The 19,195-nt window shown below is 30.7% G+C and overlaps 2 protein-coding genes and 1 non-coding gene across 4 annotated transcripts; 1 reads left to right on the top strand and 2 right to left on the bottom strand.

Moving 5' to 3' along the window:
* Positions 1 to 2,534: 2,534 nt before the first annotated feature.
* On the bottom strand, positions 2,535 to 4,757 carry LOC121223571 (L-lactate dehydrogenase B). The gene is made up of 2 exons (XM_041105307.1): positions 4,027 to 4,757; positions 2,535 to 3,052 (listed from the first exon to the last, which is right to left on the bottom strand). The coding sequence occupies exons 1-2, from the start codon at positions 4,633 to 4,635 to the stop codon at positions 2,609 to 2,611; spliced, it is 1,053 nt and encodes a 350-aa protein (XP_040961241.1). The 5' UTR covers positions 4,636 to 4,757; the 3' UTR covers positions 2,535 to 2,608.
* Positions 4,758 to 8,811: 4,054 nt separating this feature from the next.
* LOC121223564 (autophagy-related protein 8f) lies at positions 8,812 to 10,901 on the bottom strand. Of its 2 annotated transcripts, none has more exons than XM_041105295.1 (6): positions 10,748 to 10,901; positions 10,419 to 10,457; positions 10,268 to 10,323; positions 10,112 to 10,164; positions 9,166 to 9,284; positions 8,812 to 9,079 (listed from the first exon to the last, which is right to left on the bottom strand). In XM_041105295.1, exons 2-6 carry the CDS (start codon positions 10,453 to 10,455, stop codon positions 8,976 to 8,978), a joined length of 369 nt encoding a protein of 122 aa, XP_040961229.1. In that variant the 5' UTR covers positions 10,456 to 10,457; positions 10,748 to 10,901; the 3' UTR covers positions 8,812 to 8,975. The 2 variants fall into 2 exon arrangements, with proteins under 2 accessions (XP_040961229.1, XP_040961237.1); XM_041105303.1 differs by having other exon boundaries at positions 10,419 to 10,460; positions 10,748 to 10,896.
* Positions 10,902 to 14,375: 3,474 nt separating this feature from the next.
* Positions 14,376 to 14,458, top strand: TRNAL-UAA (transfer RNA leucine (anticodon UAA)). The gene has a single exon. It is a non-coding gene; the product is annotated as a tRNA-Leu (tRNA).
* Positions 14,459 to 19,195: the final 4,737 nt, after the last annotated feature.

Here is a 19,195-nt window from a genome sequence, read left to right as displayed (position 1 = left end):
AATTTTCCTTATAACTCTTAATGTTACTATTATTTTATTGATGTGTCAATTGAAGAGAAGCCTCCACTTTGATGTGTCTCAAGACATTGGCTTTAACGAAGGTGCAAAGGCAAGCATCGAGTTCAAGACCAAGCAAACCCTTAATGAGGTTGCAACATGGCCTATGTGACCAACCAAGGGCAACATTTACATTCAATAGTAAGGCATCATGTCGGCATTTGGGTTGGTTGTGAGCGTTGACCATTGATAAAAACAACAGGTTGATGGAGTGAAGAAGAGCAATTGTTGCTAAAGCCTTTGAAGCCATTTCTCACTCTCAAGAAAATTGTAACACATTGGAGAATTAAGAAAGGGTTGAGTGGTGCGAAATATGTTGAATGTACCAAGAGACTTTTATAGATGAGAGAAAGGAAATATTTGGGCTTCAAAAAGAAAGAAACTGAACGTGCATGGCTCCACGTGGGCACATTGGGAGAGTGGAAAAGGGATAATTAGTTATTTTTTAGTAAAAATATTATGGAGGTATTTGTATTAAGAATCAATTTGTTTTTGTTTTTTTATTTAAAAAATGAGTAAATTAATTTTTACACTCTATATCAAGAGTAAATTGATCTTTTTTGTTAAAAATTTCATTCATTTTTATTATTAAAAACTAGTATAATTGACAGAATAAATAGTCATGCTACGTGTACCTCATTTTGACGCATAAAGACTAATTTTTAAGAGTAGAAATGGATAAAATTTTTAACAGAATGATCAGTTTACTCTTTGACATAACGTATAGAAACTAATTTACTCAAATTTTTTAATAGAATAGACAAAATACAATCAAATTCCTAGACCTCCATAATACTTTTACCATTACTCGTTAAATATATATTATTTCTAGTTCAGTTTTTCGTTTATTTCTCAAAATTTTCCAATGTTTTGGACCCTATTAGACTCTCAATGAAAGAGATCGAATCATTGATATGCATTCTAGATTTTATGGGATGTGGAACATGATATGAGAAGAGCCCAACACTTTGAATTTTAAGAACCCAACAATATTAATGTTGTCAAGGTACATATATTTAACTGAGAATAGCAGACAGTCGCATAAATGACTGTTAATATATGCTAGATCCTATAGATTTTGAATTGATATTTTTTTTTTCAAGGATGTGAGGTAGGACGGGTGAATTCTTTCTTTTAAACAATAGGCTGTTATGGTAATTACTTATTTCACTCCACTACACCTTACTCCATTATATAAAATTATCATTTTATTTTTATATATATAACTATTAAAAAGGTAAAAATGTAATAATATATTATAAAAAAATTCATATATTTTATATTCAAATATTTTTTAAAAAAATTATATTTAAATCTTTATTTGATTTTGAAAATATTAATTAAAAATAAATAGTAAAAATTAAATTGAAGCAAAGCGAAGTGGAGTGAAGATAAATGCATCCAATATAGTAAATTTTAATATTATACATCCACAATAGAGCAAGACAAATAGTGATGCAAAGTGTACTATCTATGAAATAGTAGTGAATTTAACAACATCTACCCTCACCTGCTCCATTCTCTGCTTTGGCAAATAATGAATGGGCAATTTATGGGCTGCAATGTTCTTTTTAACTAATAACTATATATATTTACAACTCTTGAAACCATATTGTTATAGTGGGAAGAGTTCTTGCAACTTTTTTTCGTAGTATATAAAATAAATAATATTATGTTAGCATGAAGTATATATAGATTATCATACTTGATACAAGTTACCACACCAAAATTATTAAAAATTAATGTTTTAACTCATATTTTTATTTAAAAAAGTGATTTAACTCATTTTTAAAGATTAATTACTAAATTTATTTCAAAAAAAAGAAGAATAAAAACCAAATTAATAAAAATATAAACACTAAAGATTAAATTTATCATTACACCTTTTCTTTTCCCACTTTTTTATTCTCCTCCTACTAGAATTTTTTATTTATAAAGCACACCTTTTACATTTCAAATTGAGAAAATAAACATTCTAGTCAAAATAGTCATCTTTTGTATCTAATTTCACTCAAACTTACAACCTTCAAAAGTATACAACAATGTTGAATGGAAATATTTCATTATACACATATAAACACAAACATTAACTAAACCATAAACCTAATCATCGAGAATTTAATTTTGAAAGGCCTTTATATAAACTATAAAGGTACCAATACAACATTAAATTTGGTAAAACTACTATGGAAGTCTATGTACTAAAAGTTAAATTGTATTTTATTTTTTTATTAAAAAAAGAACAAATTAATTTGTATATGTTAAATCAAAGAGCAAATTAGTCAAATCTATTAAAAATTTCATCTATTTATACTATTAAGAACTGACTTGGCTAGTAGAATAATCAATTAGTGACTTATGACATGTCGCGTATGCCTTGTATTAACATATAAGGACTAGTTTTTAACAATAAAAATAGATGAAATTTTTAACAAAATGATTAATTTACTCTTTAATTTAACATAAGAATTAATTTACCTATTTTTGAAATAGAAACAGTAGATATAAAGGCTTCCACCGTACTTTTATCCATTAAAGTCTCCATCGTTCCTTAAAGTCCCAACTGGTTTTGAACTTCAAGTATAGTCTCAGCCGATTTCCTAAGCTTTTCCACTTCTTCATCCGTCAAATGGATATTAGTGACACCCAAGACACCACCTCGACCGAGATGAGCCGGCAAGCTCAAGAAAACATCGCCGCCGTCGATGCCATAAAACCCTTTTGCATAGACTGAAACTGGGTGGATTTTTCTTTGGTCTCTAAGCAAGCTTCTAGCTAGATTAGCCACCGAATAGCCAATTGCCCAAGATGTATAGCCTTTGAGATTGATCACTTCGTATGCACTGTCGATAACTTCTTTGTGAATGTTCTCAAGGGTTTGTTTCTCGTAGGCGATTTGTTGTTTCTCTAGGAAGCTTAAAACCGGTACTCCACCGATGCTAATGCTCGACCATAGTGCCACCGAGCTGTCTCCATGCTCTCCAACTATGTAGGCCTGCAAATATTTTCACAAGCATTTCGAATAGTTAGTAATTTGTAATGATCATATTACTAAGAAATATATAGTATAAAACTTTAATTAATTAATTAATTATAACTTTGATAATTGAGTTTGGTGTTTAGCCCATTAAATAGGTGGGCTTATTCGTTGGATTTATATATATAATTAAAATATGTGCACTTAATGTCGAGTTTGATGGTGCAATAATATTTTATATATATATATATATTTTTTTTTTGTTTGCATCTGAATTTATTTATTATTGAAATAACGCAATGAAAAGTTTCGAAATAAAAAAACATAGTTTTATATCGAAAATTGTTATGCTATGGAAAAAAATAACTTTTGACATAATGTATATACTATATGACACATACTTTTATGAAAAAATATATAATATTTATATTACACTCGATAATATCATTTTCGTAACTTTAATTTTCATTATTTATAACTTATTGTATCTTAGAAATAAAGTTAAAAAGCATTAAGGGAATTGTTTTCACATTTCTTCTTAAATTTCTTACTTGCAATATAAGTTTTTTTTATGAAAATATTAATGTTTAAATTTTTTTTTTCGTGTAATGACACTATTATAGGAGTTTGACTTTTTCAAGACAAATTTTTAAACAGTTATTCATAAATCCTAACAATAGAAGATATTGTACCATGGTGAGGTTTTGTCCCTACTCCCTCCACTCTACCGAGAGTCTAAGTTTCTTAAGAGGGCTACCTTGGTTGCAAAATAAAACTGAGGTGCTATCAACTCTATGAAAATGTGTATGAGGTAAGCTTCTTAAAACACTCGAGTTCTTCTTAGTATGGAAAAAATTCGGTCACAAAGACAATTCGTTTCATTATTAGTTGTTTGACTGACTATCCAACATACAACACTTACATAACTTATCTTCCACCATTTTCAACAAATAATGATGCATAGATTATAAGAAAATTAATACCAAACTGACCTGCACATCCTGAGCATTGACGTCTAAATGATCGGCGATCAAGAACCGAAACCTCGACGAATCCAAGTTCGTACCAGAACCAATGACTCGGTTCGACGGAAATCCCGAAAGTTTCCACGATACGTAAGTTAAAAGATCCACCGGATTCGAAACAATCAACAAAATCGAATCCGGCGAGTTCTTCGCCAACGGAGGTATAATATCCGACAACAAAGCAACATTCCTCTGCAACAGATTCAACCTGGACTCACCAGGTTTTTGACGTGCTCCAGCCGTAACAATACACAGGTCCGACCCAACAGTCACGGAGTAATCAGCTGAAGCACTGATCTTAGTACGTGGGAGGAACGCAGCGGCGTGTTGCAGGTCAAGCATTTCCCCACGGAGCATATCGGGCTTAGCATCGAGAAGGGCAAGTTCATCGGCTAAGTTCTGAGTGAGGATGGTTTGGGCTATTGCCATACCGACTTTTCCAACTCCAACGACGGAGATTTTGGTGTGGCACTTAGTGGTAGACGGTGGGGCACCGTTTTGGATAGGCTTGAAAAAGGATTGAGCCAAGTCTAGACCACCTGGACCAAAAGAAGAAGAAGAACCATTCATTTGCATTGCAAAATGAGAATTGGAAGTTAACTTTGAATTGTTTTGAATGATTCATTTGAGGGGGGATTTATAGCTGGTAAAAAACAAGGGTTTGAACGGAGAAGAAGAAGAATGTCGTGTCATTGGGGTTTTTTTCAGTTAATTTCTACAGTCAACAATATTGTTTCTGGAAGACAACTTCTCCAAGTTTCCATACTTTTGTCCTTCGGTAGATCCCAAGTGTCCATTTTTAGTGGCATGCTTTTATTACACGTTCCAATTTTCTATAATATTAAAAATTAAGCGGTAAAGGTTCTTTTTTTTTACTTTAATCTATATGAATCAGTTTTCAGTATTTATTTTGTTAATAAATTTATAAAATGTGAAGGGTAAGTCATTAAACTCGTTCTAATTGATATATTAAAAAATTTAAAGCTAAAAATAAAGATAAGATTTTTCTTTTGCTACCTCTTTTGTTTAAATTAAAGATTTAATTTAATTTTGTTTAAAGGTCTAGTCGCTCACTCTAAATTTAAAATCTTGATTGATATTTAGTAGGATTTGGATAAAAATATCATACTCACAAAATGAGTTTTGACAAAAATAAATAAATAAATTCATTTGAAATATAGATTAAACTTGAGTTTCAACATTTAAAATTTATGTCCGATCTGGCCTGACTTTTGTTTTTTAATTATGTAATATATTATATTAAATCAATAATATATAACATATATAATATTATAAGGCATACATTAAAATTTTGTTATCAATATTTGAAATTGTAGTAAAATATATATATATTTAAATATTAATTTTTATGAAAAATAAAAAAATAATATCAACAGGCTTTTATTAAACTTGAATTGTTCATTTACAAATATGATAAGTTTGAGCAAGCATGAACGATACTGATATTAATACAATATATAAATTCAATAAAGAAAAACTCATTCAATTCAACCAATGAACACCTTTACTATATATTAATTTAACCTAATTTAATCATTCTACTTTCATAATGCAAATAAATTAACAGAAAAAATATCTAATAATATTAACAACTAACTAATCGTAGGAGGACCAAAAGAAACAATTTGACCAAAGTATAGGACTTTTGCAACATTAGAAGAAATTCCAGTCCTTGAATCACAATGTTGGAGCCCATTGGTTTGAGTTCTAAACAAGGAACATAAACAGCAATTGCATGGTAAGAAAATTCAAAATCCTTTCTTTGATTTAATCAAGCTTGTGGAAACCAAGATAGCTTTTCTTTTCCCAAATTTTCAGCAAAGGAGAACTTTTCATCTGCCTCCAATTTCTACGACACAATTGTATTTGGTGGTTGAAGATCACAGCAAAGACCAAGTTTGCCCGACTGGTCTTTGCTTTGCTTGTTTCCCTAGTACATGAAAAACCAGGGGCTGGTTATGGCTGAGTTCAAATGTTTTTCAATGTTGCTATCATTTATTTTATCTCTTAATCTATGTTCTGCAATGTATTTTATCATTGTTACTGTTTACCTCTTAATCGATCGAGGTATTGATCTGGAGAATGATACTGAACTAATTAGATTGAAAACCGATACAAACTGATTAAATCACTAAATTTTTTAATATTTTTTAATTAAACTAGTCGAACCGATAAATTGATAGCCTGATTGATTCGACCATCAATTCAATTTTAAAAAATTTGAATATCAATTTTTTTTAATGTATATAAGTTGGCTCCCAATAATTTTTGAATTTTTTTTAATATATACTAAATAAATTAAAATGAATTTTATGGTTTTAATTAACTACTTAATAATTTATAATAAATATAAGTCATAAACATGTTAATGTAAATTTATTTCTTTAAATATTAGCTTCTCATATAAACTTAAAGTTAGTTGATTGTCTCAACTCTCCAAGAAACTATCAAGGGATACACATGCCTTTGGGGCTTCAACTTCTTCCCTTTTTTTCAATTCATAGCATGTGAGTCATTCATCACATTTACAAATTTGAGTTTAGCTTCAAGTTCATCTATAGAAAAAGTAGATGCACATGTTATGAATATATAAATATGATGAATGACCCACGTGCTAATCGAAAAAAACCAAAAACCTAGACGTTTAGTCAATCTCTTCTTAAATTTATTGTCTTACTTTATCGATTAATGTGAGAATATTCAATTAATCAACGGAATAAAACTCGAAAAGCTTACTTGAGAGTAAATTTATATCAAAATCATCACTCTAGTTATCCTAAAAAAGCATCTAAAGTGTTTCCTGTATTCTTGGTTTGCTCAATTTTCTTCTTGCATGGTTTGAGTATTCTCCAACTACAGACGCTCTATAACGAGTGACCTGGTTAGGATATATTTAAAGGATTTACAAGTTGGAAAAAAGTTAATATTGAAAAGAACTGTGCTTTTCTTACATTAGAGATGATCCTTGTTTATCATGTGATACCCTTAATCATGACCAGCAATAATCTTGATCAAGCAATGTTACACTCGATGTCTGGAGACACCAAAAGTAATTTTAATTCTTTTAAGATGCTCTACTATTAATTAAAGCTATTCCTGATAGGAAACTAACCTTGACTTTTAGTATCGATACCCTTACATAAGATATCAGTACCATGAAAAAGAAGGTATTGATACAAAAATTAAGTATAAAAACTTTAATCCCCTATTATCTAAATTTTGGCTACAATGTTTGGGATATCAATACGTTGCCTATCTTACAAAAAAGCTTTCTCTAATACATTAGGGAGCACTCACTTACCTAAGGAAGACTTTATAATAAAAAAATAAAAAATAAAAAGTCCTATAATACCTTATGGCATGGAAGACATATAATTATATAACTATATGGGTACAACATAAATATACTTATATATAACCATGCATACGGTATTTATACTCAAATCATATAACTATACATTGCGTGAATTAACCTCCAACATTTGCATGGGATCACGTGCTCATTCTTTATGCCAAGAGAAACATTACATCTTATGAGCATGAAGACTCCTACATTTACTCCTCAACTTAGCATTTTTATTTACTTAATTTCTACATTTTCTTTTGTCCATATTACTTTTAGATTTTGATAACTTTTTTTTAGTTTTAGTTATATGTGATAACGTGAAACTCTAAGATTGTCACACTTCAGTACTTAAAAAATTATAATATTTTTTAAAAAATAAATGGTGATGTGACACAATAATTAAAGTGTCACATCATCACAAAGATTAAAATTGAGAAAATTTATCAAATTTCAAAACTAACGTGAACCAAAAAAAATTCAATGACTAAATGTTATATTAAGACTTTTAATACTACTCTTGATACTAGTAAAAAAATGAAACAGAAAGATTAAGGCTTCGTTTGATTTTAAGAAACTATCAAAGAAGACGTCTTTGACTAAAAATTTTAAAAATAATTTTTGGAATATGAAAATGTGAAAATTAAAAAAAAATAGTAAGTTGTTTTTACCTTAAAAATAATAATAACATATTAATTATTTTTTTACTAAAAATGTTTAATAAAACAATAAAAAATTGAAAATAAAGATTTTTAACTTTAAATTAACTAACCTATTAAAAAATATTCTTTTTTAAATAGTTTTTAAATATCAAATCTATTACTGTAGCCTAAACTAGACCTAATCAAGAGTCAAGTCACCCGTCTAGGATCGAAAGACTCGTATGAGAAATGAGAATATTTGAGCAAAAATCTAAACCTAAAACTTAAATTTTGACAAAAAAAAATTTCATTTTCTACACAGGTTAGGCCTCAAATAAGATTTTATATTAAAATAAAAAAATATTTTCAAAAACCAAATAAAACATACCATGTCTTCTCTCATATTCTCAAAATTTAGAAACCCAAAACCTAATGTGATGAAAGGGCGTTCACCGCCCTAAATATAACCTAAATTTGAGTCGCATTAGTCGTATTTATTATTTAAATTTTGCGCTATTATTGTAATTAAAAAAATTGAGAACCTAAGTTCTTTATTTAATAATATTCAGGAGCCCAAATTATGGGCTAAACTAGTAACAAAACTTTGTTGGGCTGGTTAAGCACAATGCCAAAACCATTGTTATATTCATACCCCATCAAGTAAAGTTAATCATTCTTTTGGTTGTGGGTTTAATTATAATCTACCAAGCTTAAGTGATAATAAGACCAAAGGGAAATTTTTAAACATAGTGCAGAAATCTTTTAAAAAGTTATATACAGCATGCAACTGTACATCAGGTCTTTAAAACCACATTACCAGCAGAAAGACAATAGAAATGGTGATGGTAGATAAAATGCAGTGGAATATGAGTAAAAACATAAAACGAATGTCCCGGTGAATCTACCAAAGACTACTCCGAACTCAGATTGCCGAACGTGTTCTCCCCACTATAAGTAACGTAAAGAAATCCATCTTCGTCCTTCTTCTCTTCGTATATGGCAGACATAATGGCACCTTTAAAAAAAACCAATAAACGGACTTAGCCCTTCCTTGGATCGGCTAACAAGTAATGAAAGATTTATAAATTTCCATAGGATTACCAGTTGGTGGGAGGACATTTTCAACAAATATGAATATTGCTTTTTCTGCACTCAGTTTGATCCTTTTACGAATGACATATACAAATTGACCAACAGTTAAGTCGGCTGGGACAAGGTACCTGTCATGATTCAGTTTAGGACAGAGTGCTCGATGGAAAATAACAAGCAATTGCACGACTCTATATGTCCTAAGCTTCCTAGGCAACTAATTGGTGTAAAACAATGAGAAATAGCTTTGATATATGTCCAAGGCAACTAATCAGTATATGGAAATGGGGTTTCAAGAATGAAACGATGATTCCTTACGGAAAAATCAACAAATCGAAATAAATAAGCAATTGCATGACAGCATAAGCCCAAGGCATCTAATCAGTATACAGAATGGGGGTTTCAAGAATGAAACGATGATTCCCAATGGAAAAATCAACAAACGGATATAAATTAGCTATTGCATAGCGGCATATGTCCAAGGCAACTAATTTAAAAAATGCAACTATAATTCCTCATGGAAAAAATAAACAAATGGAAATAAATAAGCAATTGCATGACGCTGCACATCCAAGGCAAACTAATTGGTATATGTAAATGGGGTTTCAAGAATGAAACAATGATTCCCAATGGAAAAATCAACAAATCGAAATAAATAAGCAATTGCATGACACCATATGTCCAAGGCAACTAATCGGTACACGGAAACAGGTACTAGCTTCAGCATTAACACAGAAACAATGATACCACAAAGAAGTATTAAACATCATCAGCATTATTGACATCATCAAACCTGTTCCACACCATCAAATATGACCCCTTTATCGTGTTTCATTCTAACTACAGATGCATATCAGCAATTCATCACAAACACTAAACCAGGTGAAGATACAATGCAAGAGATAAAGAACTATATAAAGGCAATGAAACCAAGATAATGGTGATTAGTGATGCTTACTTTTTCTTGTCAATGTTTGGTATATCACTTCTCTCTGCCTTCTCCACAATCACCTTAAAACACAACAAAAAATGTTATTCTTTTGTTTAACTCTTATAACTATATACAAAATCTATTGCAATACACAATATATGAAGGTAAAAGCTCAATCCTTACTGGTATTCTATCAGGGTATTTCTCCCTAATCCTAGCAGCCTCAGCCCTCCTCTTCTCTAAAGCCAAAACCAAAAAGAAAATTCATTAACTTGAAAAATGTTACCATAATTCACACTGATCTACCACAAAATAAAAGATTTACAGTACATACCAAGATCATGCTCTTGCTTGAAGTAACTCTTTGCCATTCCTGCTAAAACAACCAACCAAAATTAAGTCAAAAACACTTCTTATTTAGTTCTTGATGAATTTCAAAGAATCAAAAAGCCATGATGGGGCCAAAGTCAAAAAAACACCAAACCCAAAACATCAAATTTGTTTTCCGATCAGAAAGTTGTTTCCTTTACACAAAAAAATTAAAGAGAAATTCATAACCAAAAAAAAAAACAAATTAAAATAGAAACTATCCCTTTAGTTTTTTTAGGCCAAAATCCTATCCTTGGTAATCACCCACAAAAAAAAGGATGGGTAAAGACAAACCTTAAGAAGATGAACACAAAAAAGAAAGCTTTTTTTTGCAGATCAATGGAGGAAGAACAATCCTTCAAGGGCTTGAAAGCTCGTGGCTTTTGCTTCAAAAGATAAAATAAAATAATATCGGCAGCTTTTTAATTTATGGGGGTTGAAAAGATTAATCCTTTTAGACTTCTTAATGTGTACTAAATCATAGTTAATTAGTACACGTGGGATGATTTCATTGGTTTTCATTTGTTTAGGGCTTAGCAAAACTTATCATGGTAATTTACAAGCTATCATCCAACGGCTTATGATGATGATGATGATGATACGTGGCAAATATGGGGTCAGGGTGGGGAGTCACAATGGATAATACGAATATGCCCGGATCTATAGATGAAACAGGTTTTTTATTGGATCTTACCCAAGTCTATTTTGACTCTTTTGACCCCATAATTCTAAAAGAAATTAAGGAAAATTAATATATTTTGTTAACTAAAAAGTTTCAATCCGAGAGTGTAATACAATTTCGGAATGTCATGTTATTATGATTTTTATGAAATTCAATGAGAAACATATAAGTAACAAAGTGGACAACAAAAGTACTGTAATCAAAGTGGATTAGTTACTAAGTCAAATGATTAAGAATTACATTAACTCTATGATTATTTTTTTATTTGATCTTAGACTTGCCAATTCCGATTAAAATATGAAAACTTGATTCAATAATTTTAAATTTAGATTCAATTTAATTTAGTTGGATTACAAAAAGTTAATAGTTTAAACTTGTTCAACCTGAATTTGAATTGACCCTAAGTAAGAATTGACTTGAATTTGAAATGATTAAAAATTGACTTGAATTTGAAATGATTCGTGGTTGAAATAATCTGAATCTAAAGTTAATCGAACAAGCAACCTGGAATTTCTTGAAATTGAATTGACCAAAACCTAAAATGATTTGAATCCATAATAACTCATGTACGAAAAACTCAAGCCTCAAATTTGAATAAACTAGACCCAAAACAATCTAAACTCGAAATGACCTATACTTAAAATGACTAGAACCTAAAATAACCCAAATTGGAAATTAACCTAAACTAAAATGGGTTAGAAATTTTAAAACCTAAATTGCCTCTATCCTTGTTAGCTAATGCAAAACCAATTAACCTTGTCCAATTGGCATGTCTTAAATTTTATGTATTTTTATCATGTTTTGCTTATTAAGTGACTATTAATTTAGTTGGCATCGACATTGTTACAAATTCCTAAATGTTGCAAGTTTTAGTATACTTAGGACATAATATCCACCTAATATGCAATTTGGGGATTAAAAGGTAATCTACAAAATGTATTAAAAATAGATCCATCATATTTTTCTTATTAATATTTCAGATTTAAGATTTTAGATTAAAATATGTTGTCAATCTCAATAATTGTCAAAGTTTGAGATAAAGTCCTTATACCTAAAAATTAAATCTTATTATCTTTTTTTTTCTTTTTTGGTAATGGACATCTCGATGTCTACTAGTAGTACATATCTCTTTTATCATCCAGGGCATTATTTGAACACAATAAGAGTTCTTCTCTTATATTTTGCAAGGAATTAGTGGTTTTGATGGTTCTCTTAGTGTGTTTTACAATTTCTTGAACCATTTTTTTGTTGGCAAAGTAGTATTCTTACAACCAAATTTGGTTTTTTTGTTATTTCTCAATAAGGTAGTATAAGAAAACTTCAATACATCATGATCTATCCAAATCTCATAAAAACAATTACCTTGTTTGATTCAATATCTTCTCTAATAATAAACACAAGATTGTTTGTATAAAATCTTCAAAAAGATGCAAGAAATAACTAAGATATTTTGGTCAAACATGCCAACATATAAGGCAAAGTTATGATTTAAGCAACGTCAGACACCAGTGGGCACTACTCCTTGTCACTCCTCATAAATTGCCTCAATAATCTCCCCTTTTAGAGTTTTTGACCAAATGCTATATAACCAATCAAGCAAGGAATGTAACATAAGCATCATCAACATCAAGTTCCAATTCCCCCTAAAACTCAACTTATTCTCCCTTTTTTTGGACAAAATTCCAAAGGAGCTTTGGGCAATTACAACTAAAGAAACGTCTCCATAAGCTGAATTTTTATCAACAACACAAAGTAATACAATATAGGCATCATCATGAAGAAACAGAATCAACAGCAAAAGGCATGGCAAAGAAGAAACTCTCTCTTAGTTGTAACATCAACATACTCTCACTTAGTAGCAGCATCAATACACTCCCCCTCAATAAGATATTTTAGCAAGGGGCGCAACGGATGCTAGCTCATCAACAACTTTGTAGGTGGGAGTTGTAACTTGTGGAACAATAAGGTCCTTTACAACGGGATCTTGAAGGAGTAGAAATATCTTCATGCAAATTTTTAAAAGTTGTTGCATTAGTTGCCACTTCATGTTTCACTCGTGCATCAATCACTCATGCATCATCACTAACTTTGGATAGTCTAACATGCCAAGACTAAAGAACTATTTATCTCTTTCTCATGTGTCAATCATGTAAGTGTAATGTATTTTTTGTGAAGAATATCTATAATCTATCATGCAAATACACGAGTATCTCAAGCCATTTTCATCAATAGTTTTAAAGTAAAATATTTATCTTCTAGACTAAAAAAATAAAACAATATTATGTTCAACGAGATTGCACATCACAAAGAGATGCAATATTAACTCTTAAAGAATTTTCATAATGACATGTATTATTAGCTCTTTAGGAACTTATTATCAGAATATAACTTTATTATATAACCTCAACGAATGCTTAATTTATTTTAAACAATATACACTTTTGCACATCTTTTCAACATAAATGATAAAGGGATTTAAATCCTCAAAATCTTTATTTATTTGTATAAAAGAAATGTGCAATGAATAAGTATAAATATAGCATTTATTTTGGTTAAAAAAAATATAGCAGTTACTAAATGTAACACAAAATAAATTCATATCACTTATCAATTATTTTAATAAGTACCTTTTTAGATTAACACTTTTATATACCATAGCAAAAAATTACAGAATATTATAAGATCACCAAAAAAAAGATTAAATTAACTTTGCAACTATGGAAGTTTGAACATAAATCTTTGTAAACGTCCCCCTCTTATAGTATACTTTCATTTCAAATTTCATTATAATATATTGTGAAGCATCTCTATTTTATGAATAAGAATTTACAAAATTAATATTTTAGACATACTAAGAGTACATACATGATGCATTTATAATTTTTATTAACATCGTTCTTTCTTTTGTATCTTTACACTTTCTCACTGCTAGAATAATTATAATGTCAATATTAGATTTTGACAATTGATCATTTTATTGCCATTATTTTTACTTTGTAATTTATATCACATATAAGTATTATTATGACATTTAATTTTGAAAATGTCTATATTAATGTATGGTCTAGAATGTCATTTACTCGACAAAAAAAATAATTTTCATACAATTTTATGCAATATTTGTTTAAAAAATATGCAAGTAATTATAAATAAAATAATAAGTGCAATATTAATGAATTACAATTATCATAATAAATAAAATAGAAATAAAAGATTAGAGTGTACTTTGCATAAACATTAGCTGGTTTGCCCGAGTGGTTAAGGGGGTAGACTTAAGATCTACTGCACATAAGTGCGCGTGAGTTCGAACCTCACAGCCAGCATTGTACTAAATTTGTAGGAACTAAAGTTGTTGTAGGAATTTTTTTTATTATGTGCAGGATAGATTTGTAGGAACTAAAATTGTTGTAAATAAATTAGATTTGAATGGAGCGGTGGTTAAAACACTTATCAAATACCTATTTGGCACGAGCTTGAATTGTGTTATCCCCATCCTTTACCCTTAATATTGTATTGAAAAAAATTTGCCATTAATAATATTAATTTAACATGTAGAAATTGAGTTTTGTGTGCATAAGTGTTACTTTATTATAGTTGTAATTTTTTATTGTGTAAATTATGCATAGTAGTTATTTTGTTAGACTTGTGATTTTTTATTATGTGTAAATTTGTTTGAGATAGATTATGGACGCTTGAGATCAATCTTAAAAAATCTCGTACTTTTTTTTTGCACAAGTAATTTTTGAAGCTTTTTCTTAGTAATATAAACTTAAGAACAAGTCTCATAAGCAATTATTATATATACACCATAAAAATAATGGAAATGGCAACAAAAGTGGTGGAATGATTCACAACATTGTGTTTCCTCATGGTAAAAGGTTAATAAGTACGTAATTTCCATTACTAATACTATTCATGTCAAGAAAGGTTGCAACATCATAATTATTCCTATCTCTATTCCTATATTGAAGTTGTGAAAGTATAAAAGAGGACACAAGCATGGAAACATTTGTATTATCTTATTATTATTCTCTTTTATATTTTGTGTTCTCTCTTTAAAGGCTTTGATCATGTTCATCAATTTTTGAATGAAAGTTGGAATAGAAGTGTTATGTGTAACACCTCTAGTTGTAACGCCCCAATTTTCGGGAATTCTGTGAATGTTGGCAAAATTTCATGCTTTGATTTTGTCATTTGTGAGTGAAATTATGAAATAGGACCTATGTGAAAATGTTGGAAAATGCTATAGGCTAATTTGTAGTGGCCAAATAAATAGTAGTGCAAAATAGGATGATTTGCATGTCAAACCTCCCATTTTACATGAAGTGGCCAGCCATCATGTTGTTGTAGACAATATGAGCACTTGATATCCATAATTCATGGTACAAATTGATAATGGGTTAGGTAAATGTTCCATGATAATGGATTAGGTAAATATTCCATTATAATGGGTTAGGTAAATGTTCTATGATAATGGTTTAGGTAAATGTTCCATGATGGGCATTTCATGTCTTTTGTATTAAAGAATTAAATGGATGAAATATGAAATTTTATTAAAAGAAAAAGGGGTGAAAATAACAAAGTTTTGTCTATCTTTGTTCATCATAACCAAAAGTTAGAGAAGAGAAAGGAGAGGAGAAAGCTCTTGAATGTTCGGTCACTTGGGGAAGAAAATTGAAGGTAATTTCATGGTAGTTTGCTTCTATCTTGATGTTCATGAGTTCTTCTTGATTCTACCTTAACTCTTGAAGTATATTTTGGGTTTTAGTTGTGTTGTGAGCATTTAGTCATGAATTAAAATGAAGGAAATGGTTGTTGTTTCATGTTCTTTTGATGAAAAATGGAAGATAGGTGAAGTTGAGCCAAACAAATGAGCATGCATGTGCCTTAGATGCTAAGGGGAAAAATCGGCTAACATGTTGTGCTTTAAAATGATGAAATGGAGATTATACTTAAGTAAAATCATAGATATGTGATGATTGATTGGTGATATACATGTTTAAATAACAAGCATGCAAGTTAGGTGTGAAAGAGTGATTTGGTAATAAATCTGCTTGGGACAGCAGCAGTAACGTGACTTTGGAAAATCACCATAAATTGTGGAAGATGAGTTAGAAGCTGAATAAATTATGTAATTAAAGCTTAATGAGTCTAGTTTCAAATGGAATAAACAAGAACATATTTTGAATTTTGTACAATGAGAAATTTGATTCGTAATGAAGAGTGGTCAGATTAGTCAAACAGTGAAACATGGGAAATTTTTGAGAAATATCTGGTATTGATTGGCTAAACCAAAAATTCTGAAAATTTTATGGATAGAAGATATATGAGTCTATTTGTAAGGAAAATTAACAGCACTTGATTTAGAGTTTTGTAGCTCCAGTTATAAATGATTTAGTGATTGTTGCTCAGGAAGACAGCTTGCAGTGAAATTTTGATTATGTGGTAAACATTGATAAAAAAAATTGTTAATAAGTTGCTTATTGATTTCTTATAAGCTTACTATGATCTGTAGGTGTGGTTGGCCGAATATTGTAAGGGGTTAATACGTAGTTTGTATTTGAATAGTTAGATTAACGTGTTAGTAATCCAATTGTAGGCAGTTCGTATGTGGATCTTGTCAGCATATCGTCGCAAACAGGTGTGTAACTGACACCCTCTCATAGACTAGATTGGCAAAAGCCGAAATGCCGAAAAGTCAGTATTTTGGGAATTTGCGAGTGTGCGAATGCTCGTAAGATAGTTGGGTTTGTATATTTGGTAATCTAAAGTAATAAACTGCAATACGCGCGATTTCGTACATTTTGATAATTTGGGCTTAATGGGCCAAAGATCGGGTTCATGGGCCAACGGGCCCAATTCGGTAAGTATGCGCGGTAAGTGTTCTAATAGTACGTAAATAGTTAGGATATGCATGAAAACCCTAAAAGCAGCTAAATTACTATAATACCCCTATGTATGGAAAATTACTGTTATACCCCTAGGTGTAAAATTACCATTATACCCCAAGGTTAATTTTGACTGAAAAGCATGATGATCTGATTCTGTATGATGTATGCCATGATTATATATCTGTTGCATGGGGACATGGGTTATATTATGGAGGAAGCGTCTTGGTGGCTATGCCACAATTATCTGATCTGGTGGCTCTGCCACATATATCTGTTCTGGTGGCTATGCCACGATTATCTGATCTGGTGGCTCTGCCACATATATCTGTTCTGGTGGCTCTGCCACAATATCTGTATCTGGTGACTTCGTCACAATATCTGGCAACCTCGCTGCGATTTCTGTGGTGTGTAGCGGTTGGGTGGGTCGAGTAGTCTCCCCACATGGTGTAAGGCTAGTACGGGGGTGTTATGGATGAATCTGGGTTGGGTTTCTGCATAAACATGCAATATCTATTCTGTTCTTTTATGGGCCTATGGGCTTTATTCTGAATTTCTGTTCTGGGCTAAGGCCAACTTATTCTGTTTCTATGGGTTGAGCTGATTTAGACTATGGTTGGGTTATTTTACACACTGAGTTTCCCCAAACTCACCCCTTTTATTTTCATCCACGCAGGTAATCCCCAACCATAGTGGGCTTGGAGCTGTGAGGGAATTCGGAGTGGCCACCCGTTCTGAAAGTTTGATTTTCTTCTGGTGAACTGAACATCCTTTTAATTACGTTTGAGGTTTTGGGCTTTTAAATGTAATAAGGCCGCTTATTTATTTTTGATGGTTTTTATATGTTTTATTAAGATAGGTAATATTTATATTTAACTGTTGAAATTGGATAGCTTTAGGGCGCGTTTCCAAAAACAGTAATTGATTTCAAAATAACACGAAAACAGGCAAAGCTTCCGCAATGAAGATATTTTCCAAAATTAATCACTTTTCCTAAAAAGGACTTAACCAAATTGGTTTCCTAGAAATATACATGACGTTAAGGTATGGCAATGGCAGTTTGCATGTCTAGGATTGGATCCGAAGGGAGTTTGGTACTTAAGCAGTCCGATGGACTCACCTCCTCTTTTCCGGTTTCCTACCTGGTGCATAGCTTCCATTCACTTTAACCTATAATGAAATCATCTTTTAAAACACTCAGTAAGTTTTCTTTCTGGATCGGAAATGTTTTGAATGCTTCGATGTGGCATGTCGGATCCGGCCATAACGTCTGGGTCGGGTAAGAGGTGTTACAATACCCAACCTGACTATAAGATCAAGTATAGGAATGCTACATTAAATATAATAGTATTAATCAATCATTGTTTAATAAGCAGAACCTCTTTTATAACTTATTTGTATCTTATAAACTCATTGAATTAACCATTACCAATGTCAAGGAGGAGTTCGATAAGTTTCTTAAACATTTTTGCTTTTAGATTAGTGTTTTATAGTGAAATAAGGGCTATTTTGAAAAACAATGGGACATCGTCGTGTGCCCGGGTCGTGTAGAGGACATGGCTATGTGCCTAGGCCGTGTAGGTTTTAGAAACTGTGTGGCTCTAAAATTCACTAACTTCTAGTATTCACACGACCGTGTGGCTGATACATGCTGTTCACGTAGCCGTATGGCTAGACCGTGTGGATTTTCACAAACCATGTAGTTTGAAATTTAGGGGATAATTTGGCAGTTTAATCCAAATTTTACTTAAACCTTCACTTGTTCAATATACCATTTTAAGACACATTAATTTCCATTTCAAACATAAAAATATATTATCCAATCTCAATTTTTCAGAATCAAGCATGATACTCATAACTTATGATTTTCTTATAAACTTTAAACATGTACCTAGTTTTACACTTAGATCCCTCAGCTTTTCATTTACTAACATAAAACTCACCTAGGTACATGTCATTTACCGAAGCATAATAGAGAGGAATTTTACTCTTTTCCTCGAATTTGTTGATGTGATGAGATAAGATGAAATGCTACAATCCTTAGAACACTTTTACTTCTCTTCACCTACACGTATAAAACATGCGTTAATATATTGCTAGCTTAGTAAGTACAACTAAAAATTTAAATTATATTTTACTTAACATATAATCCCAACTTATTTAATCATCACT

Source organism: Gossypium hirsutum, chromosome A03 (genome assembly GCF_007990345.1).
Source record: "Gossypium hirsutum isolate 1008001.06 chromosome A03, Gossypium_hirsutum_v2.1, whole genome shotgun sequence".
In the NCBI taxonomy this organism is placed as follows: Eukaryota; Viridiplantae; Streptophyta; class Magnoliopsida; order Malvales; family Malvaceae; genus Gossypium; species Gossypium hirsutum.
Note: the sequence above shows the minus strand (reverse complement) of the source record. Positions and strands in the feature narration are given on the sequence as shown.